General features: G+C 45.1%; 1 protein-coding gene across 2 annotated transcripts in view; it reads right to left on the bottom strand.

The window, feature by feature from the left end:
- The window catches only part of LOC137420827 (uncharacterized), a 137,144-nt gene that overhangs the window by 77,204 nt on the left and 36,098 nt on the right, over window positions 1-23,842 (bottom strand). For both annotated transcript variants that reach the window (XM_068106260.2, XM_068106252.2), the window contains exons 4-6: window positions 23,409-23,518; window positions 23,186-23,260; window positions 20,807-20,856 (exon numbers count right to left, since the gene is read on the bottom strand). In XM_068106260.2, the coding sequence (XP_067962361.2) occupies window positions 20,807-20,856; window positions 23,186-23,260; window positions 23,409-23,518 (235 nt within the window). The remainder of the gene's footprint in view (window positions 1-20,806; window positions 20,857-23,185; window positions 23,261-23,408; window positions 23,519-23,842) is intronic.

Here is a 23,842-nt window from a genome sequence, read left to right as displayed (position 1 = left end):
GAAGGCCGTGCCAGACGAATCGCGCCGACACCAGCTTCTGGGAAGCTTTCCGGCCCGGGTGGGAAAGGCCGTGGAGGGAGGCGAAGATGCGGCGTTGCCAGGTGACGGGCACGATGGGGCGAGGCTGGCCTTGGGAGACGTCGCAGAGCAGGACAGTGTCCGCGAAGGGGATGTCGGCCAGGCGGAGGCCCGTGTCCGCCGCCCGGAGGGCTTGCACTGTGGTGTCGGTGGTTTGGTCCGCCGCCATAAGCGCAAAGTCCACGCCCAGGTGGACCGCGTTCGCGCTGGCCCGGGAAAGACAGTCGGCCACGGCGTTGTTTTTGCCGGCGACGTGCCGGATGTCCGTGGTAAACTCCGACACGGCGGAGAGGTGGCGCTGTTGGCGGGCCGACCACGGCTCCGTGACCTTGGCCATGGCGTAAACCAACGGCTTGTGGTCGACGAACGCCGTGAAAGGTCGGCCCTCCAGGAGGTGGCGGAAATGGCGGACGGCCAGGTGTAGACCAAGGAGCTCCCGGTCAAACGTGCTGTATTTGAGCTCGTTCGGCCGGAGCTGCCGGCTGAAAAAAGCGAGTGGCTGCCAAACCCCGTTCACCCATTGCTCATGTACGGCGCCCACCGCGTAGTCGGAGGCATCCGTGGTGAGGGCGATGGGAGCGTTGAGCACCGGGTGAGCGAGCAGTGTTGCGTCGGCGAGGGCCCGCTTTGAGCTTTGGAAGGCCGCATCCATTGCTGCGGACCAGGCGATGTCGTGCTTGGCCGGCTTGCCCCGGAGGGCTTCGTAGAGGGGCCGCATGAGTTGAGCAGCGCGGGGCACGAAGCGGTGATAAAAATTCACCATTCCCAGGAATTCCTGCAGGGCCTTTATGGTGCGGGGACGCGGGAACGTGGTGATGGCCTCGACCTTGGTTGGCAGCGGCACGGCCCCGTTCTTGGTGATGTGGTGGCCCAAAAAATCAACGGCCGTCGTGCCGAAGTGGCATTTGGCCGGGTTGACGATGAGGCCGTGCTCGCTGAGGCGCCCGAACAGTGTTCGGAGGTGGAGGAGGTGCTCGGCCCGGGACGTGCTGGCGACGAGGATGTCGTCCAGGTAAACGAAAAGGAACGGCAGGTCACGCAGCACGCCGTCCATCAAGCGCTGGAACGCCTGAGCCGCGTTCTTGAGACCAAACGGCATCCGCAAGAATTCGAATAAGCCGAACGGCGTGATGACTGCCGTTTTAGGGACGTCGGCCGCCCTGACAGGTACCTGATGATATCCCCGTATGAAATCAATTTTCGAAAAAATGACCCGTCCCGCCAGACGGGCGGCGAAGTCTTGGATATGCGGGATCGGGTACCTGTCGGGGGTGGTAGCGTCATTGAGACGGCGGTAGTCGCCACACGGGCGCCATCCACCCCCCGGCTTTGGCACGATGTGCAGTGGCGAGGCCCACACGCTATCGGAGTGCCGCACGATGCCGAGGTGCTCCAACGCGTCGAATTCGGCCTTCGCCACGGCGAGCTTGGCTGGGTCGAGGCGGCGGGCCCTGGCGTAGACCGGCGGGCCCGTGGTTGGTATGTGGTGCTCGATCCCATGCCGTACTGCGACGGCCGAAAACGTCGGCCGCGTGAGGGCCGGGAACTCCGTGAGCAGGCGAGCAAACTCGTTCGCCGCCGGGATGGCGCATGCCAGCTCGGTCGGCGCGGAGCTGCTCAATGTGCATACCAGGGAGCTGAAGGTTTCGGCGTTGATTAAACGACGCCGTTGGACGTCCACCAGCAGTCCGTGTGCGCAGAGGAAGTCGGCGCCTAGCAGAGCCATGGGCACGTTTGCGGTTACAAACGTCCAAGCAAAGCGTTGGCCGCCGAAGCAGAGGGTGACGTTGCGCGGGCCGAAGGTGCAGATGGTCGATCCGTTGGCCGCAACCAAGGAGGGGCCGCAAACCGCGGATTGCCTGTCCTGGTCAGAGGCGGGTATGACGCTCAGTTGGGCGCCAGTGTCGCACAGGAAGCGCCGTCCGGACGCTTTATCCGTGATGAACAGTAAGTTGCCCGTGTGGCCGGCGCTCATGGCTGGTAATGAACGCCGGCCCGGCCGTTTCCCGGCCTGCCGAAGGTGCACGGGAGTCGGCATGTCCGGGCCTTCTGTCCGAACCTGGCATGATAGTAACACCACGCTTGGTAAGGTGGATGCCCCGGTCGTCGTGCTGGAGGTGGTCGGCTCGGTGTAGCGGCCGCCAATTGCGTCGGCAGTTCGGTCGTCGACCGTGCCGGGTGCTTGGGCGCCATGGGTGTTGCGTCGGACGGCGGTGGGTCCCATGTCGCCGCTGCGATGCGCTGTCCTGCGGCGGAGATCTTGTCGACTTCTCTGGCAAGGGCCCGGGGATCTGTGATTGTCGTGCTTGCCAGGGCGAGGCGTACCGGGTTAGGCAGCTGACGGAGGAACAGCTCCCGGAACAGGAATGCCGGAGAGTGCTCGCCGAGCAGTGAAAGCATGTAGTCCATTCGCTCGGAAGGGCGCGTGTCGCCGAGCTCGGGCAGGTCGAGCAGGCGCCGTGCGCGCTCCGCCGATGGGAGGGCGAAAGCGTCGAGGAGAAGCTTTGTAATCGCGCCGTATTTGTCAGCGGCTGGCGGGCTCTCGAGGAGGCTCAGGGCGCGGGCCGCGGTGGCCGAACCGAGCGCTGCTACCACATGGTGGAAGCGGGTGTCGTCGGCCGTGATGCCTCGCAGGGCGAACAGGGAATCCGCCTGTGCGAACCAAACCGCCGCGTGAGCCTCCCAGAAGGTAGGCAGTTTAAGGGCGACTGCCGTGTCCATGTCGGTAGGTCACCAATGAAGGAGCTGGGGCTCCCACGTCGATCGGAAGAATGGACGCGACAAAAAGCTGGAATTCATCCGAGTTGCTTTAATCAAACCAAACACTCAGGCACTCTGAAAAGCCCGTTTATCGGGCAGCAATATATATACATATTATCCCGGAGCGTTTGCCCAGGAAAGGCGAGAGGGGGCGTGGCCCAGCGTCCTGGCTGCGGCCTGGCAAGTTGAGGGCGAGCCTGCCCGGGCATGCCCGGGCATGCCCGGGCGTCCCGACCGAGGCCTGGCAAGTTGAGCGCGGGCCTGCCCGGGCGTCCTGGACGAGCCCGGCATGGTGATCGCTCCGCGTCCTTGATAGGTGCAAGGCGATTGTGAAAACCCAGCGGTAGCCGCTACACTGCCATAAAAGCTAGATATTTATAGTAATTTTGGATTGCAAATCAACTCTTTTAAGGATTTTATTGTGACAAGCGACAGGATGCCTGCGTGCGTTTCGTTTGGTTGCACAAACCGCGATGAGCGCAACAAAAGAGAGAAAGGAGTGACTTTCCATCAGTAAGTTTTAAATTTTTTCTTCATGACTTTGATTTTCAATGTCTGTCGGGCCTTGTCGTCAGGCTCACGTAGCCCTAGCGGACCGCATATTGTGAATTGTCATTGATGAAATATTAACCTGCACAGTGACATTGCCCGGGTCTGCTAGTTCGCTAGGACTACGTTGACCAGCAATTGTATAATTTATGCACTAAAATGTAATTGTTGACTGTTTATTCATTTGTGGAATGACTCGTTGACAGTGATCTCAATGTATCAGCGTACAGAGGCACATATTAGAGCAGGAAATATTTAATTGCATGGGTTTATCCCTGGTCTGTTCTAACTTGTTATAACAGATCTTCAACTCGCAGAACTGCTGTTGATAATCAGGCAAAGAACAAAATAATTTTGGCCTAGCAACAAACAAAAACACAGACTATAATTTCAAATTTTACTTTTATTTTTATGTCAACCGACAAGTATTGTTTATAGTAAATTTTGTTCTCCCTGTGTGGGAATTCCCATTTTCATTTTATCATGACCGACTATTGTTATATTTCATGACAACATCTGTCAACCAATGCAAGGATGACGTTAACGGAATGTATTTGGCATGCAGGTTCCCACACTCTGATCCAGAAAGGCTACGGAGGTGGGTGTTGAACACAAAGAGGGACAAGTGGCTACCTAATTCAAGATCACGTCTCTGTTCCGACCATTTCACAGACGACAGTTTTGACAGGACTGGTCAAACAGTTCGTCTGAGGCCAAATGCAGTTCCCACCATTTTTGGATTTCCTGACCACCTTCAGAAGGTAAATGCAAATGTCATGATCTCATGAGTACATTTTCAACAACAAATTAAGTTTCATGTCTTTTGTCATTTGATGTTAGCTGATGTAATTACTATCGATTTCACTGCATTACACAAGACGATGTGAATTCAGCAGTCTCAGGATGCCTTCTTGAGACGATTCCAACGCAATCAGCCTTGTGTTTCTATGTCAATTAGTTCCTGAGATATTACGCAAAATGTGATTCTAAGGTTTTTTGAGATCCTGATCTCGTACAGCTCGTATTATAAAGCACCAGAGCATTTGTAAAGTTGTTCTGGATAGATATATACTGGAATATAATTATTTTTAATATTTAATTTCCAGAAAGCTACAACTCGCAGACACACCAAAGTCAGGAACGACTGCACCACTGAACCAGGCTCCAGCACAGAGTCCACTCGACCTGATCCAACATCTGAGTCCATGTGCCACCAAGACCACTCCTATGCCACGATGGCATCTCCAAGAAAATTGAAACACAAATTGGATGACGCCAGTGCTCAGCTGCAAAGTTGCAATAAGAAACTAAAACTTGAAAAGCAGAAAACAAGGCGTTTGTTGCAAAAAGTGAATGATATGAGTGTGGTTGTGACATCTTTGCGTGATAAGAACTTGATCACCACAAATTGTGCGGAAATGTTGGAGACAACATTCAGTGGTATTCCAAAAGAAGTCATGAAGAGAATTCTGAGCAATACGAATAAATCTGCATCCTATCCAGAGGAACTAAGATCATTTGCTATGACTCTTCAGTTTTACTCCAGTAAAGCATATGACTATGTGAGAGAGTCTTTTGATTTGGCCTTGCCACATCCACGTCAAATTAGGTCATGGTACAAGGGCATCGAAGGAGATCCAGGTTTCACCAAGGCTGCATTTAATGCCCTACAAATGCGCGCCAAAGACTACGCAAGCCAAGGGAAGGAGGTTGTGTGTGCCATCATGTTTGATGAGATTGCAATTCGCAAGCATGTTGAATTCGCCAATGGAAGATACCATGGATATGTCGACATCGGTAGTGGGAAATTTGATGATTCTACACCGGTGGCAAGAGATGCTCTGGTGTTCATGGCCGTATCGGTGAATGAATCTTGGAAAATACCCTTGGGATATTTCCTCATAGTTGCCATGAATGGCGAGCACCGCGCTAATGTTGTCACGGAATGCTTTCACCGTCTACATGAGGCAGGTGTTCGAGCCGTCTCGCTTACATGTGATGGACCTTCTTGTCACCTGGCCATGATGCGTTGTTTGGGTGCAAAAATCGATGTCACTGCATTGGATCCATCTTTCGCCCATCCAGCTGATCCAACCCAAACAAGCATGTGATTCTGGATGCCTGCCACATGTTGAAGCTGTTGCGGAATGCATTGGCAGACGGTGGACTTTTCCAGACCAGTGATTGCAGGACTGTAAGGTGGCAGTACATTGAAGAGTTGAACGCTCTCCAAAAATCCGAAGGACTTCGTCTTGGAAATAAACTGAGGAGTGCTCACATACAGTGGAAGAAGCAGAAGATGAAGGTAAATCTCACTGCGCAAGTTTTCAGTGCCAGTGTTGCTGATGCATTGCAATACTGCAATGAGGGTCTCCAACTGCCACAGTTCAAGGGATGTGAAGCGACAGTGGAATTTATCAGGCACATCGACAGTGCCTTTGATGTGTTGAACAGCAGAAATCCCCTTGGGAAAGGCTTCAAAGCACCTATGAGGAAAACCAACAAAGACAGATGGTGGAAAATAATGGAAGGAGCCAAAAAATTCCTCCTCAGTCTGAAAGATAGATCAGGCTCTCCGATGCATCTCGGTCCTCGGAAGACAGGGTTCATTGGTTTTATTGTTAGCATGGAGAGCACAATCAACTTGTTCTCTGAACTTGTTGATTCACCAAATGCCCCTCTGACATATCTCCTGACATACAAATTCAGTCAGGATCACATCGAACTATTCTTTGCAGCTGTACGGGCACGAGGTGGCTTCAACAACAATCCCACAGCGAGACAGTTCAAGGCGGCGTATAAGCGCCTTCTGGTCCGACATGCAGTCAAGAACGGAACAGGAAATTGTGCAATCTTGGACAGAACTGATGTTCTCCACATTGACAACGTATCGCAATCCACAGTTAACGTGGCAAGAAAATATGACCTGCTCATCAGAGATCCCACTGCAGATGAACATGATTATGCAGATACACCGAATTTTGAGGAGGTGTCAGAGTACAAAGAAGCTGCTGTCAACTACATTGCTGGTTTTGTGGTGCGCATGATGCGGAAAAGAACACGTTGCATGCAGTGCACGAAAGCATTGGGTGCTATCAATGGAGAGAGCCACCAGTTTGTGGCCATGGAGGACCGTGGAGGCCTGGAGAAGGCATCCTCAAGCATCGTCTCCGTATGCATGGAAACTGAGAAATGTTTTCAACGTATGATGAAAATATCGGATGGAAAACTTCCACAAGGTCAAGGAATCTGTTCCGCAGTGGCAAGGAGTGTACTAAAAAACTCATCTGCAATGAATCTTTTTCCTGATCTCCATTCGCAGCAGTTCGATACAGCAGTGGAAGACAACCACATCCACAAGCTGATGACCATGGCTTCATCCTGCTACAGCAAAATAAAGCTTTTCCACATGGGAAAAGAACACACAGAAATTATTACTGGTGATAAAGTGCGAAAGCAAATGTCAAGATTAGTGCTGTTCAAGCATCAGTGAATTGAATCTAGTTGTGTGTTTTGTGCACTGATCTCTATAATAACTATAGAGATCAGTGGTTTGCGTCCATGTAGTGTTCATCATTGTGAACTTCAGTATTTTGTGGAACATTAATGTCCACAAGTCCTGTTTATATACTGTCAAATGTGACATGGATGTTGTATATGTTTGTTATTACTTACCTAGTTAATATCGTGACATCATTTTTGCACATGTAATTTTTATTTGCACAAATATTTGGGTTTGTTATTATTGTTTCAGTGAAAGTTGCATCTTGCCAAATTTATTAATAATTCCTATACATGTGTTTTGTAATTACTTTGTTTCATTTTGTAATTGTTGGAATCTCGCTCTTGATGTATTGGTACTATATCTACAAGACAAATTCTTTTGCACAATAAATCATACTGTGTTTGCCTCTAAATCTTGTGTCCCAAACCCATCCCTCTCTGCACCCACCGTACCCAGTCGTACCCAGCTGCTCCTGGACTCTGTGTCCTTTCCTCCTGACACGGTGGAAAAGTTTCTGTCAACCCTCGACTCTGATTCTGCAACTGGTCCTGACGGCATCAGCCCACGGGTCCTAAAATCATGTTCTTCTGCTCTTTCACTCCCTCTTTCTGTTCTCTTCACCCTCTCTTTTGCTCAAGGTCATCTGCCATCTGCTTGGAAATCAGCCAACATCACCGCTTTGCACAAAAAAGGTGCAAAAACAGATCCCAGCAACTACAGACCAATCAGCCTTCTCCCAATTATCAGCAAAGTCATGGAATCCATCATTGCTTCAGATATTAAATCTTTCCTCTTCTCCAATGGCTTGATCTCTGATCATCAATTTGGTTTCAGACCTGGTCACTCTACTCTGGACATGCTGCTTCTGCTTTCTCAACAATGGATGGAGGTCCTCAACGCCAAACAGGAAATTAGAGCTGTCTCCCTTGACATTTCACATGCCTTCGATACGGTCTGGCACCCTGCTCTGCTCTCCAAACTCTCCTCCTTTGGTATCCATGGAAATCTCCACGCATGGCTGGCGGACTTCCTCTCTGGTCGTAGTCAACGTGTGGCCCTGAATGGGTTTCTCTCATCTCCTCTTCCTGTTCAGGCTGGAGTTCCCCAAGGTAGTGTTCTGGGCCCTGTGCTTTTTCTGGTCTTCATCAATGATCTCTCTGACTCTCTTGAAAATCCTCTCTATCTCTTTGCTGACGACTCTACTCTCTGTCGCTCCATTCCTCATCCCTCAGATCGGCAGTCTGCAGCCTCCTCACTCTCTGCAGACCTGGACAAAATCACAGACTGGTCAAACAAGTGGAACATGTCTTTCAATCCTGACAAATCTCACACTCTTACAATGTCTCTCCGAAAGGACCGACTGGACAACCCTCCCATCTACTTTCTCAACAATCCTCTCCAAGAAGTTCTGTCGCTCAAGCTTTTGGGTCTCACTATCTGCCATGATCTTTCTTGGGAAAACCACATTTCCAAGCTGGCCTCCAAAGCCAGTCGCCGACTGGGCATCCTCCGTCGTGCGAAGTCCTTCCTTGGCACACCTGAGCTCCTCACCACATACAAGGCTTTCATCCGCAGCTCAATGGAATACTGTTCCCCCCTCTGGGCTGGTGCTCCTGCCTCACACCTTGCTCGGCTTCACGCTGTTGAGGCCAAAGCTTTCAGAATCATTGGAATCTCCTGCGATGTAGTCAACGCCGAGGGCCTTTCACTCACTCACCGCAGGCAGGTTGGTGGTCTTTCTGTCTTCTACCGACTCCTCTCCGGCCTTGCTCCCCCAGCTCTCTCTGTGCTCTGTCCCCCCAATATTCCTTCAGGTCGCACAAGATCTGCCTGCAACCCTCTTATGGTTAAACTGCCAAAGTCTAGGCTCTCTGCTCACCTTCACTCTTTCATTCCCCTTTTCTCCCGCCTCTGGAACAAACTCCCCCACTCCCTTCAATCCCACTCCTCCCTCCAGGTCTTTAAAACAGCTGTTCACCACCATCTCTTATCTTCCCCCATCGAAAACCTTGATCTTTTCTACCCCCGGTAATTCACCCCAGAGTCCTTGCAGTGTTCATATGTTTTAATCCTCTCCCACCTCCCCCCAAGTCCTCCCGATGTCCCTGCTCTCAAATGTTGTGTTTGTGTCCTTCCCCCTCTTCCCCCTCTCTTTTGTGTCCTTCCCCCTCTCTCCCCATCTTGTCTGCCGCTCCCCTTGTTTTTTGTGTTTTGTGTGTCGGTTTGTCTTTTTGTGTGATTAATGTTAGCTCTTTCACGAGCCTCGATCTTGTATACAAAAAAAAAAAAAAAAAAAAAATACAATAAATTTGTTATAAATAATAATTACGTTTTGTTGCTGCATTTTCCAAGATTGTTCAAAAGTATGTTAAAATGCTTGTTTGAATGGCGTTTTAAGCTGAACTTAACCTTGTAATTCACTTCGGATACACTGAATAACAACATCTTCTCAATCCATGTATACATCATTATGATAAATTTTCAGATATCTGACGCTGAATAGAAACCAAAATGCACCTCCTCATTTAACTGAAACTTAGACAATTATTAATGAGGATAACCTGGAGTTGGCAAGAACAAACAACCTATAGTAACCATAACTATTATACACTATATACACCATATGAAGTAGGTGCAATTTATGTTTTAATATAGCACTGGTTCTGTTATGAAACACGTATTTGAATGCGTTGCTAATGAACATCCGCAAAGTGAGTTGGACAGTTCTCACTAAAAGCCTAAAATTTATCCTTCCAAAGCGTTTTGATATTCAAGTATGATTCAAGTGCTATATAAAACATCATATTATATATCTTTTATGTTTATTATAATAATAGTTATTGTCATTTGCGTGCAGTGTTTGGTGACGGTCATCGTATAGTTAGTACAAGGCATCGCTCTTTTTGGGGGTTCCAAGATGGCGGCGGTTTTGCATCATCCAATGAGGCGTCTCCGCCCATCCAGTTATTATAGAGATCAGTGGTAAAAACCGAATATTATACACCAGGTAAAAACCGAATATATTCTTACGTTTGTGAGGGGGTAGGCAATGGATTACCTTATAAGGCCAGGTAGGATTGTATAGGGTAGTGTGCTCCGAATGTCATGGCAAAGAAGAAGAAACCTGTAACTAAGTAGGCATTCGTTAGACCGGATGTCGTGTTAGAGCGTATCTTTGTCCTCATGGCGAGGGGTGGGGTTATGTTAATTAGGCAGGGGTTAAGGGTAAATCCCCTGTATGTAAATTGCCTCTGTGATTTCTCCTCTGTTCCTTATGACAATGCACCGCACACACATTACCCGCCAAGCAATGGGCGCGTAATTATAACACCAAATAAAAGTAACCGGACCCAGGACATTGAAATACTGCTGGTGCCGCCACCCACCACATCGCAACACCAAGCAGGCAGGGCGTGGGGTCCCGCCCCACAGGGTAGTGATTCGTCCGGTACCATAGAGCGAGGAGATGGACTCGCTGATTGGAGAACACATGGACGTCGTCGGATGACGTAAGAACCCTGGGAACAAAAGACTTGGGTCCCGGCATTTTCTTTCTTGAGCTGAGTTCTCATTGCGAACAGTCGCATTTACTCTCTTTGGGTCCCAAGTTGAGAAAGGACATTCGCGCATTGTCGCTCTTTGGTTCGGGGTTTCAGAACGAGCAGCCGCACGTCCTTGCTCAGTTCCTGGTGTTCGTGGAAGGCAGACGCATTCGTACATTGTCTCTTCTTGGTCCAGCGATCGGTGCGAGAGGCCGCATTTTCCTTTCCCTGGCTCGTTGGTGCGAGCTGTGCCGCGACTGGGTGCGCTGAGAAACCGCGTTGCTGTGTGGAGCAGACGGCAAAGATGAGCGCGGCATGCTCACTTCGCGCTCGGCGGCTGGAGTGAACGAACTGCGCGCCAAGGCCTCTTTCCCGCTCACGGACTTCGCACCAAGGCGTGTTTGTTCCTGCGCTCAGTCAGACGGCGTTCAAGAGCCGCACTAAGCTGAGTACACAAACAAACACATTTGTTACTTTCAATTATATTTCCCCTTGTGTTGTATATGGGTCCGTGTGAGAGCGCTTCATTTAGGAATATTAGTTTACTGTGCATTTTCTTGTTTCCTGGAATTTATTTTATTAAAACCCTTTTATTGTTGCATTATAATTACATGTCGGTTTGATTTGATCAGCGTGGTTCGTAGACATCCAGTGGAATCCGTGCAGATAGCTTCACTACCCTTCGCTGCTTTCATTCCCCATGCGTATTAACACCGCCATAGTTGGATTGAACACCTCGGAGTGTAAAGCTCGATCGGCCACCCGTTACCTTGGAGGATCTTAATCCCCCGGGAACACGACAATATACACAATGTAAAAACCGAATATAAACACCAGGTAAAAACCTAATATATACAGCAGGTAAATCTATAATAATAAAAGGCAGTGTCTGTCTGTCAGTCTCCTCCATTACTCCAAAACCATGAAACATAGTGCCCCCAAACTTTGCATGCATACACCTGGACCTCCAACAGATTGTAATGATGAAAACGGCATGTTTGGGTGTGTTGTAACATCCTTTTTGAAGATGATTAACGAAGTGCTCATAAAAAACCCACAAAAAAGCCTTATAAATATGGCAGCCCGGTGTGTCACTCGAGGTAACGTTTGGCTCCGTTCGACTAGATGTGTCACTCGAGGTAACGTTTGGCTCCATCCGTGTATTGTGTCACTCGAGGTAACGTTTGGCTCCGTCCGTGTCGATGTGTCACTCGAGGTAACGTTTCGCTCCGTCCATGTAGATGGGTTACTTGAGGTAACATTTGGCTCCGTCCGTGTAGATGTGTCACTCGAGGTAACTTTTGGCTCCGTCCGTGTCGATGTGTCACTCGAAGGAGCGTTTGGCTCCGTCCGTCTGGATGTGTCACTGGAGGTAACATTTGGCTCCGTCCAACCAGATGTGTCACTGGAGGTAACGTTTGGCTCCATCCATAAGGATCAATGTGTCACTCGAGGTAACGTTTGGCTCCGTCGTGTAGATGTGTCACTCGAGGTAACGTTTGCCTCCGTCCGTCTGGTTGTGTCACTGGAGGTAACGTTTGGCTCCATCCATCTAGATCAATGTGTCACTCGAGGTAACATTTGGCTCCATCCATCTAGATCAATGCGTCACTCGAGGTCTATCACTTGGGCATCGCAGACAGGTCCCTTAGCCTCTCTGTGGTTTTACCGCATCTTTCATGGTCTTGCACTCTTTGCTCTTTCCATGCTTTGTCTCTGTCCCCGCAGGTGTCTGTGGAGTGCACATGGTCCACCATCAACCCCTTTCAGGTGAAACTTCCTAAATCCAGAATAACTGCTTACCTCCAATTATTACCCTGCGCTCCCGAAACTAAAACAAGGGTTAGGCATTCGTACGTGTGTCTGCATTTTTAAAATACATTTTCTCCGTAACCGTTGGTCAGATTGACACAAAATTATACTATTCGTGCGCCTCACCTGGAGAATTTTTCTTCATAAATAGCCGAAAGCACCCGGCGTTGCCCGGGTTTAAAAAAAATGAATTTACTACTACAATTCAGCTTTTACTCGTGGCCGTAGAAGATTGACTACTATAATTCAGCTCAGCTTTTAATTGTGAAATGGGCCCAGCCCAGCGTAGGCGGCATCGACTGGCCTCGTCACCTAACCTATAACCTTCCCGGGGCCCGTCCCGCCATTTTTAGTTCTTTTTGAATGAATTTACTACTATAATTCAGCTTTTACTCGCGTCCGTAGAAGATTGACTACTATAATTCAGCTCAGCTTTTAATTGCGAAATGGGCCCAGCCCGGCCGAGGTGGGCCTCGACCGGCCTCGCCACCTAGCCTATAACCTTCCCGGGGCCCATTCCGACATTTTTTGTTTCAGAGGTTTCCTCCTATCTTTCACCGTTCAGGAGATTAGCGCATGCAGACAAACAAACAAACCACTTTTTTTATATGTATATAGATCATGATGTCATATGTGACGTGGTATGGACGCCATCTTGGAAAAACGTTGCACCTCCATATCTCTGAAAGCGAAAAATGAAATGTGACTCATTGTAAAGAACTCCGCATGGGGTATAAGTGTTGTTATCGTTGACGTCATTGGTGCCTTTATTATGACGTCATAATTTGACAGGGACAATGCTTAGTCTGAGCAGTTTAAATTTATTGAGTGTGATCTATGCAACAATTACATTAGAGAATATAAATTTATGATGTAATCGCTCACGTGGTCTGGCAGCCATATTGGATCAAAGAAAAAACCCTTGGCTCACACCAAGTTGACTGCGCAGGGTAAGTATTCGAAAAATACCATCTAGTTATTTACTCTTTTTCCACCTGTGGATTCAATTTCCACACTCTCTTCAATCTCGTCCTTCCCTCCAGGTCATTAAGACAGCTGTTCACCACAATCTCAGATCACCACCATACAAAACCCTGATATTTTCTACCTTGGTTAACCCACCCTACCCCAAACCCTCCTTCCAAATTTTCGGTTTTCCTTCCTGAAAGTTTCCTTCTGTATCCGTATTGTCCAGTCCATTCATCATCTCCACCCCCCCCCCCCCCCACATTCATTGTTTGTCCATGTCTCCCCATATCTTATCCTTAGTATCTCTCTCTGTTTCTCTCTCCCTCTCGCTCTCTACTGTTCCTTTTGTTCTGTTGCATCCTGGTCCGCTCAATCCGATAGATGACCCATGAGCCTTGAGTCTGTATACAAACAAACACACAAAGTGATATTCTGTGAAAAGAAAGTAAAATCACTGTAAATACTGTATTTTGGGAAAAAGGTGTTTATTTGATCCAGAAACCGTTCGTTCAATTTTCAATAGTAATGAAGATGTGAAACAAGAGAGGCCATTAATCAGGATGAAGGAAGAGAAAGGCATGGCGCATTTGATTGAAACAAGGCAATGATTGTGCAGTTTTGTTTGTTTGTGTAAATCAACATGAATTGTCTAAATATGTATGTTTTTGTTTGTTTGTGTAAATCCACATGAAATGTCTAAATATGCATGTTTTGTTTGTTTGTGTAAATCCACATGAATTGTCTAAATATGCATGTTTTGTTTGTTTGTGTAAATCCACATGAAATGTCGAAATATGCACGTGTTTTGTTTGTTTGTGTAAATCAACATGAATTGTCTAAATATGTATGTTTTTGTTTGTTTGTGTAAATCCACATGAAATGTCTAAATATGCATGTTTTGTTTGTTTGTGTAAATCCACATGAATTTTCCAAATATTCACGTGTTTTGTTTGTTTGTGTAAATCCACATGAATTGTCTAAATATGCATGTTTTGTTTGTTTGTGTAAATCCACATGAATTGTCTAAATATGCATGTTTTGCTTGTGTAAATCCACAAAAATTGTCTAAATAGGCACGTGTTTTGTTTGTTTGTGTAAATCCACATGAATTGTCCAAGTCTGCATGTGTTTTGTTTGTTTGTGTAGATCCACATGAATTGTCTAAATATGCATGTTTTGCTTGTGTAAATCCACAAGAATTGTCCAAATATGCACGTGTTTTGTTTGTTTGTGAAAATCCACATGAATTGTCTAAATATGTATGTTTTTGTTTGTTTGTGTAAATCCACATGAAATGTCTAAATATGCATGTTTTGTTTGTTTGTGTGAATCCACATGAATTTCCTAAATATGCACGTGTTTTGTTTGTTTGTGTAAATCCACATGAATTGTCCAAGTATGCATGTGTTTTGTTTGTTTGTGTAAATCCACATGAATTGTCTAAATATGCATGTTTTGCTTGTTGTGTAAATCCACAAGAATTGTCTAAATATGCACGTGTTTTGTTTGTTTGTGTAAATCCACATGAATTGTCTTAATATGTATGTTTTTGTTTGTTTGTGTAAATCCACATGAAATGTCTAAATATGCGTTTTGTTTGTTTGTGTGAATCCACATGAATTTTCGAAATATGCACGTGTTTTGTTTGTTTGTGTAAATCCACATGAATTGTCTAAATATGCATGTTTTGTTTGTTTGTGTAAATCCACATGAATTGTCTAAATATGCATGTGTTTTGTTTGTTTGTGTAAATCCACATGAATTGCCTAAATATGCATGTTTTGCAGGTTGTGTAAATCGACAAGAATTGTCTAAATATGCACGTGTTTTGTTTGTTTGTGTAAATCCACATGAATTGTCTAAATATGTATGTTTTTGTTTGTTTGTGTAAATCCACATGAAATGTCTAAATATGCATGTTTTGTTTGTTTGTGTGAATCCACATGAATTTCCTAAATATGCACGTGTTTTGTTTGTTTGTGTAAATCCACATGAATTGTCTAAATATGCATGTTTTGTTTGTTTGTGTAAATCCACATGAATTGTCTAAATATGCATGTTTTGTTTGTTTGTGTAAATCCACATGAATTGTCTAAATATGCACGTGTTTTGTTTGTTTGTGTAAATCGACATGAATTGTCTAAATATGCATGTTTTGGTTGTTTGTGTAAATCCACATGTATTGTCTAAATATGCATGTTTTGTTTGTTTGTGTAAATCCACATGAATTGTCTAAATATACATGTTTTCTTTGTTTGTTTGTGTAAATCCACATGAATTGTATTTACATGCATGTTTTGTTTGTTTGTGTAAATCCACATGAATTCTCCAAATGTGCATGTGTTTTGTTTGTTTGTGTAAATCCACATGAAATGTCGAAATATGCATGTGTTTTGTTTGTTTGTGTAAATCCACATGAAATGTCGAAATATGCATGTGTTTTGTTTGTTTGTGTAAATCCACAAAATTTGTCGAAATATGTATGTTTTTGTTTGTTTGTGTAAATCCACACAATTTGTCAAAATATGCATGCGTTTTGTTTGATTGTGTAAATCCAGATGAAATGTCTAAATATGCATGTGTTTTGTTTGTTTGTGTAAATCCACATGAAATGTCAAAATATGCATGTGTTTTGCTTGTTTGTGTAAATCCACACGACGTGTCTAAATATGCACGTGTTTTGTTTGTTTGTGTAAATCCACATGAAATGTCTAAATATGCATGTGTTTTGCTTGTTTGTGCAAATCCACACCATGTGTCAAAATATGCACTTTTTTTTGTTTGTTACTGTAAATCCACATGAATTATCTAAATATGCACGTGTTTTGTTTGTGTAAATCCATACAACAACAACAACAACAACAACAACATGCATTTTAAGGCCATTTCCCCTGCTAGAGCGGGGGTTAGCCTTGCGGTCTCCATGACAATCTTCTCCATTTTGCCCTATTTTCTGCATCTCTCCTTGTTAACCCCCTTGCCCGCATTTCTTCTTCCACCATCTTTAGGCAAGTCTTTTTCGGTCTTCCCCGTCCTCTACTTCCTTCTACATTCATTTCCATCACTCTTCTCAACCAGTCACTTTCATCCTTCCTCAACACATGACGAAAGCATCTCAACCTGTTCCTCTTCACAGCATCAATCACAGGCTCTATTCCCATCATCTTTCGCAATTCATCATTTGTCTTCCTCTCTCTCAACGATACTCTGCACATCCACCGAACCATTCGCATTTCCACCCTTTCCAGCCTTCGTTGCTGCTCTACATTCATGACCCATGTCTCACTCCCATAAATCATAACACTTCTCACACATGCAGCATACACCTTTTCCTTCAGCTTCAACGACACTCCCCTCCTCATCAGCACGCCACTCAGTTCCCAAAACTTCTTCCATGCACATCTCACTCCAGCAACCGTTGCTGAGTCTGATCCACCTTCTCCATTCAGCATGTCTCCGAGGTAGCAAAATGTTTTCACACCTTCCAGCTTCATGCCGTCTCCAAGATCCAACTCAACATTTCCTCCATCTGCAGCTCCCTCTGTGCACACCTTACATTTGAATGTAGCTGCCACACTGGTTAATGACCCTCAGACCACTACATTTTTGATGAACCCACTCAGCGCACATTGTACATTGAATGGAGTTCACTCCGACACCCTTCCTGCACACAGCACATGGCCACTTCCCAGTTCTTTCCACCTCACCACATGCTTTACCACTTGCCATCACCTTCGTCTTTCCTATATTCACCTTCAGACCTTTTGTCTCCAGACATTCCTTCCACTTGTTCATCTTTTCCTTCAGTCCATCCATACTTTCTGCAATCAACACCAGATCATCTGCATACAACAAATCCCATGGTAAACCCTCCTTTACGGTCTGAGCCAGCACCTCCATCACAGCTACAAATAGTAGTGGACTTAGTAACGACCCCTGATGCACTCCCACCTTCACCTCAAACTCACCACTGTTCCCGTCCTTCGTCCTTACAGCTGTGCGCGCTCTTTTGTACATTGCCATCACAACTCTGATCAATCATTCCTCCACTTCTAACTTCCTCAATGCCCAATCCCCATGTGTAAATCCATACCACGTGTCTAAATATGCACGCATTTTGTTTCTTTGTGTAAATCCACATGAATTGTCTAAATATGCACGCATTTTGTTTGTTTGTGTAAATCCACATGAATGTCTAAATATGCACGTGTTTTGTTTGTTTGTGTAAATCCACATGAATTGTCTAAATATGCACGTGTTTTGTTTGTTTGTGTAAATCCACATGAATTGTCCAAATATGCACGTGTTCTGTTTGTTTGTGTAAATCCATACCACGTGTCTAAATATGCACATGGTTTGTTTGCTTGTGTAAATCCACATTAATTGTCTAAATATGAATGTTTTGTTTGTTTGTGTAAATCCACATGAATTGTCTAACTATCCACACATTTTGGTTTTTAGTGTAAATCCACATGAATTGTCTAAATATGCATGCATTTTGTTTGTTTGTGTAAATCCACATAAATTATCTGAATATGCACGTGTTTTGTTTGTTTGTGTAAATCCACATGAATTGTCTGAATATGCATGTTTTGTTTGTTTGTGTAAATCCACATGAATTGTCTAAATATGCATGTGTTTTGTTTGTTTGTGTAAATCCACATGAATTGTCTGAATATGCATGTGTTTTGTTTGTTTGTGTAAATCCACATGAATTGTCTGAATATGCATGTGTTTTGTTTGTTTGTGTAAATCCACATGAATTGTCTGAATATGCATGTGTTTTGTTTGTTTGTGTAAATCCACATGAATTGTCTGAATATGCATGTGTTTTGTTTGTTTGTGTAAAGCCACATCAATTGTATTAATATGCATGTTTTGTTTGTTTGTGTAAATCCACATCAATTGTATTAATATGCATGTTTTGTTTGTTTGTGTAAATCCACATGAATTGTCTGAATATGCATGTGTTTTGTTTGTTTGTGTAAAGCCACATCAATTGTATTAATATGCATGTTTTGTTTGTTTGTGTAAATCCACATCAATTGTATTAATATGCATGTTTTGTTTGTTTGTGTAAATCCACATGAATTGTCTAAATATGCACGCATTTTGTTTGTTTGTGTAAATCCACATGAATTGTCTGAATATGCATGTTTTGTTTGTTTGTGTAAATCCACATGAATTGTCTAAATATGCATGTGTTTTGTTTGTTTGTGTAAATCCACATGAATTGTCTGAATATGCATGTGTTTTGTTTGTTTGTGTAAATCCACATGAATTGTCTGAATATGCATGTGTTTTGTTTGTTTGTGTAAAGCCACATCAATTGTATTAATATGCATGTTTTGTTTGTTGTGTAAATCCACATGAATTGTATTAATATGCATGTATTTCACATCACAAAATTTTGGATGCCTTTTTGGTTTTTAACCTCTTCACTCATACATGTAACACACCTTCACTTTTAACCTCTTTACTCATGTAACATGTGTAACACTCATACGATAGAACCCACATCATGTGCAAATTATTGTTTGAAATGTTTGTCTCATTATGCACAAGTCATGCACCTGTAAATGTGTGGGGTGGAGTAGGAGAGAGGGTACAGCACCACCATATGAAAAAAACGTCCTTTGAGCCCCTAATTTGTGCTGTGCAAACTATGACACATACATGTGTTACTGGCCAACCTGTACATGACTGTGATACACCTTGTTTATTTAATGCACAGCCAGGGACAGGCAGGGACAGCCATGAATTGACACAGGCACCTGTCTCAGCCTCAGGTTTATTGGCAAAGCAAGGCCAATTGCTTTGTAATATACACGACATGACCAAAAGTATGCGGACAACCCTTCTAATTAGTGGATTCGGCTGTTTCAGCAACACCCATTGCTGACAGGTATATATAAATCAGGGCACACAGCCATGCAATCTCCATAGACAAACATTGGCAGTAGAATGGCCGTACTGAAGAGCTCAGTGACTTTCAACGTGGCACCATCATAGGATGCCACCTTTCCAACAAGTCATTTCGTCAAATTTCTGCCCTGCTAGAGCTGCCCCGATCAACTGTAAGTGTTGTTATTGTGAAGTGGAAACGTCTCGGAGCAACAACAGCTCAGCTGCGAAGTGGTAGACCACACAAGCTCACAGAACCGGACCACTGAGTGCTGAAGCATGTAGCACGTAAAAATCGTCTGTCCTCGGTTGCAACACTCACTACCGAATTCCAAACTGCCTCTGGAAGCAACGTCAGCACAACAACTGTTCGTCGGGAGCTTCATGAAATGGGTTTCCATGGCCGAGCAGTCGCACACAAGCCTAAGATGACCATGCCATTGGACTCTGGAACAGTGGAAACGCGTTTTCTGGGTGATGAATCACACTTCACCATCTGGCAGTCCCACGGACGAATCTGGGTTTGGCAGATGCCAGGAGAACGCTACCTGCCCGAATGCAAAGTGCCAACTGTAAAGTTTGGTGGAGGATGAATAATGGTCTGGGGCTGTTTTTCATGGTTCCGGCTAGGCCCCTTAGTTCCAGTGAAGTGAAATCTTAACGCTACAGCATACAACGACATTCTAGACGATTGTGTGCTTCCAACTTTGTGGCAACAGTTTGGAGAAGGCCCTTTCCTGTTTCAGCATGACAATGACAAACCCTGGTGTTGGGCTAGCGGCTAGGGTGCCGGCTTAGGATCCAAGGATCCTGGGTTTGAATCCCGGTCGATTACTGAATTAACGCCAGGGGGGTTGACTCAGCCTGTCATCCTTCCGAGGTCGGCTAATTGAGTACCAGTTCACTGGTAATTCCCTGTTTATCGTTAAAGGCGGCAAAAAGGGTTGGCGTCAGGAAAGGCATCCGGCTGTAAAACATTGCTTCAAAAAGGGGACCAAAAAACAACAACAACCACGGTTCCCGAAAAAGGCCAACCCCCGCTTTGCGGGGAAAAATGGCCTCTAAAGGTGGTTTATATAATGCCCCCATGCACAAAGCGAAGTCCATACAGAAATGGTTTGTCGAGATCGGTGTGGAAGAACTTGACTGGCCTGCACAGAGCCCTGACCTCAACCCCATCAAACATCTTTGGGATGAATTGGAACGCCGACTGCGAGCCAGGCCTAATCGCGCAACATCAGTCCCGACCTCACTAATGCTCTTGTGGCTGAATGGAAGCAAATCCCCACAGCAATGTTCGTACATCTAGTGGAAAGCCTTCCCAGAAGAGTGGAGGCTGTTATAGCTTCGAAGGGGAGGGGGGGGATTAACTTCATATTAATGCCCATGATTTTGGAATGAGATGTTCGACGAGCACATACGGGTGTGATGTTCAGGTGTCCACATACCTTTGGGCTATGTTGTGTATCAAGTGAGACAGAGTGTCGGCTTTCGGAGGTTAACAAACTTGATTTTGGGAGGAGCAGTGTGGACATGGTTGTGGTGAAAAAATGTGATGATGAGCGACAGGTGTGTGGGAGAGCCGTTGGAGTGATATATATGTTTGTATGAATGTATGCATATGTATATATATCAACAAATGTGCCTTAGCGGAATGATGAGGATCAATAACGGAGACTATCCATACATGGAATCATGCAGGCATTGACGCGTGTGCTCTCTCTGCCGCTCTCTTTCCTGGCAATGATGCAAAAACAAGGGATGGAGAACATATGGAGGGGTGGGGGGGGAACGTTATTCTCAGTTTGCAAGTGTGAATAACTCCAAACATAACCATTTTGGTGAAGTACCATGTTCTCATTGCATCCATCATCAACAATGCCCAAGCTATATCTCTCAAAATGAGGCGTTTGTAAAAGTACAATCAATGGAGTGCATGGATGAAACTGCAGAAGTTTGAAAAAATAGGGACAATACCCCTGGGCACTCACCTCATAGAATAAATCAGTGTACTACACAGACTAAAGGTATTTTAAACAGTGTCACGGATTGTTAAACTAATTTCAATGGTTGCTAGGAGACAGGGCAGCATGTAGAATCATACTAAAGTGATCATAAGACTTTAAACAAAGAAAAAATACTAATTTTGGTATTACAAAAAATACCCCCAAAAAAACAAAAGAAAAAAGATAGAAACAAAAAAATACCCCAAAGAATACCTATAAAAATACCCCAAAGAATACCTATAAAAATACCCCAAAGAATACCTATAAAAATACCCCAAAGAATACCTATAAAATACCCCAAAGAATACCTATAAAAATACCCCAAAGTATACCAATAAAAATACCCCAAAGAATACCTATAAAAATACCCCAAAGAATACCTATAAAAATACCTACAAAAAATACGTATCACAACCTTCAGACCTTGATATTTCTAATACCGTGAACAAACGTTGATACATCACAGGTGATGAAGGTTATGGTAAAGTTTCATCGAAATTGTGTGTGTAGTTTCAGAGGAAAAAGCATAATTCCTATTTTGGGGGGTCAAACCTGGATCCACTTTGACCCCGGTAGACCCCCTTAGACCCCAGCTTTTTAATGCCGTGAACAAACTTTAGTCACAACATACCAAGTATCTTTTTAGCCAAGTTTGGTCACAATTCCATCAGGGAGGAAGTTTCAAGTGTTTACGGACTGACGGACGGACGGAGGACGCGCCATCGCATAAGCTCCCCAGAGCTACGTTCCAGGTGAGATAAAAAGGAAAACGACTCCTTTCCAGGTGGGTCTGGGGACATGCTTACCCGGAATTTTTTTCAAAAACTTGATGTCAAAATTTGGGCATGATCTTGGGCATGATCTTGGGCATGATATTGGGCGTGATCTTGGGCGTGATCTTGGGCGTGATATTGGGCGTGATCTTGGGCGTGATCTTGGGCGTGATCTTGGGCATGATATTGGGCGTGATCTTGGGCGTGATCTTGGGCGTGATATTGGGCGTGATATTGGGCGTGATCTTGGGCGTGATCTTGGGCATGATCTTGGCATGATCTTGGCATGATCTTGGGCATGATCTTGGGCATGATCTTGGGCGTGATCTTGGGCATGATCTTGGGCGTGATCTTGGGCATGATCTTGGGCATGATCTTGGGCATGATCTTGGGCATGATATTGGGCATGATCTTGGGCATGATCTTTGGCATGATATTGGGCATGATCTTGGGCATGATATTGGGCATGATATTGGGCGTGATATTGGGCATGATCTTGGCATGATCTTGGCATGATCTTGGGCATGATCTTGGGCGTGATCTTGGGCATGATCTTGGGCGTGATCTTGGGCATGATCTTGGGCATGATCATGATCTTGGGCATGATCTTTGGCATGATCTTTGGCATGATATTGGGCATGATCTTGGGCATGATATTGGGCATGATCTTGTCCAAATGTAACAAAAAAAAACTATGCAAATTAAAAAAGTGATAGTTGGGGGATTTTTAAAATTTTATTTCACCTCAACATCCATTGCTGACAAGATTATTTTCAATTAGTGCAGCATTTTATCATCATAAAATAAATTAATACTGAATACCATATACAGTACCTTTCCAGGACTTTTGATACACCAGTGGGTGGTCAAAAATGTAATTGGTCTTCAAGGCCTTGTAGCGTACCTGTCTGCTTGCTGCACCAATTTCAAGAGCATGAGGTCACTTTTCACCATGAGCCCAGGTGTGTTTGGACCAGGGCGGGGAGGGACGGGGGCTTACGTTAGTCGTTATTATTGCCAAATGATGTTACTCTTGTTATTGTTGTTAATATTATTATTTCCACATGGTCTGAAGGCTGGTCGTTTATGAAATGGCATCAAGGACTGAGGCTTCACAACCCCAAATGCCTTATTTTTCGATGACACAGCATCTCCTGCTGACATTGTCCCTCCGTCACGGTCTCCAGTAGGTATCAAATCTATAAGTGGATCAGTGAAAGATGAACAAAGTACTACAGGTAACAAGCCACCCTAACAGACATTACCAACTCACTCCGAAGGCCTCACCTTCTCCTTCTTCGTCTCTTCATACTCGGTATCATCGGTTGGGAGCTCAAAACGACAAACTGGACAGGAACATGTCTAATACAAGGAACAGGGAAGCATGGCAATCAGCACCCAAAAGGTTTAGTACCTCTCCAAAACAATATCAAATCTATGTTTGGGACTCACACCCCCAGTATGCCAGCATAGGTGTTAGGGGCACCTGAAATCCTCATGCCATTCCTACCTTGTGCAGCCACATGGAGATACAAGCTGTGTGGTAAGAATGGTTGCATGGCAGGACTGTGATGTCCTCTCCAGCATCAGCAAATTCAATGAGACACACGGGACAAGACCCTGTGGAAAGGATCATACAGATAACCTGTCATGATAACCTCGGTCCATCATCAATTAACTCGAACGCACTCTTCGACGTCCACAGATTATGCCTCTGCCCACATTATCACATCATCATACAAACTTGTACCAAGTTTAATTTAAATCCCTTCAGCTGCTTTCAAGTATCAGATTTTTACCCGGCATGACCTGGTGGTGCTTTATTTTCACAGGGCAGGTGTGCACGTCTCGTGCTGTAGTAGCGCGCGATGTGCTTACCACTCGCTACATTAAGCTATGTCTGCCAGATGGCTCTGCGAGCAAAAATAAGGCAGACTGTGTAAG

Source organism: Myxine glutinosa, chromosome 1, assembly GCF_964187855.1.
Source record: "Myxine glutinosa chromosome 1, kmMyxGlut1.1, whole genome shotgun sequence".
Taxonomy (NCBI): domain Eukaryota; kingdom Metazoa; phylum Chordata; class Myxini; order Myxiniformes; family Myxinidae; genus Myxine; species Myxine glutinosa.
Note: the sequence above shows the minus strand (reverse complement) of the source record. Positions and strands in the feature narration are given on the sequence as shown.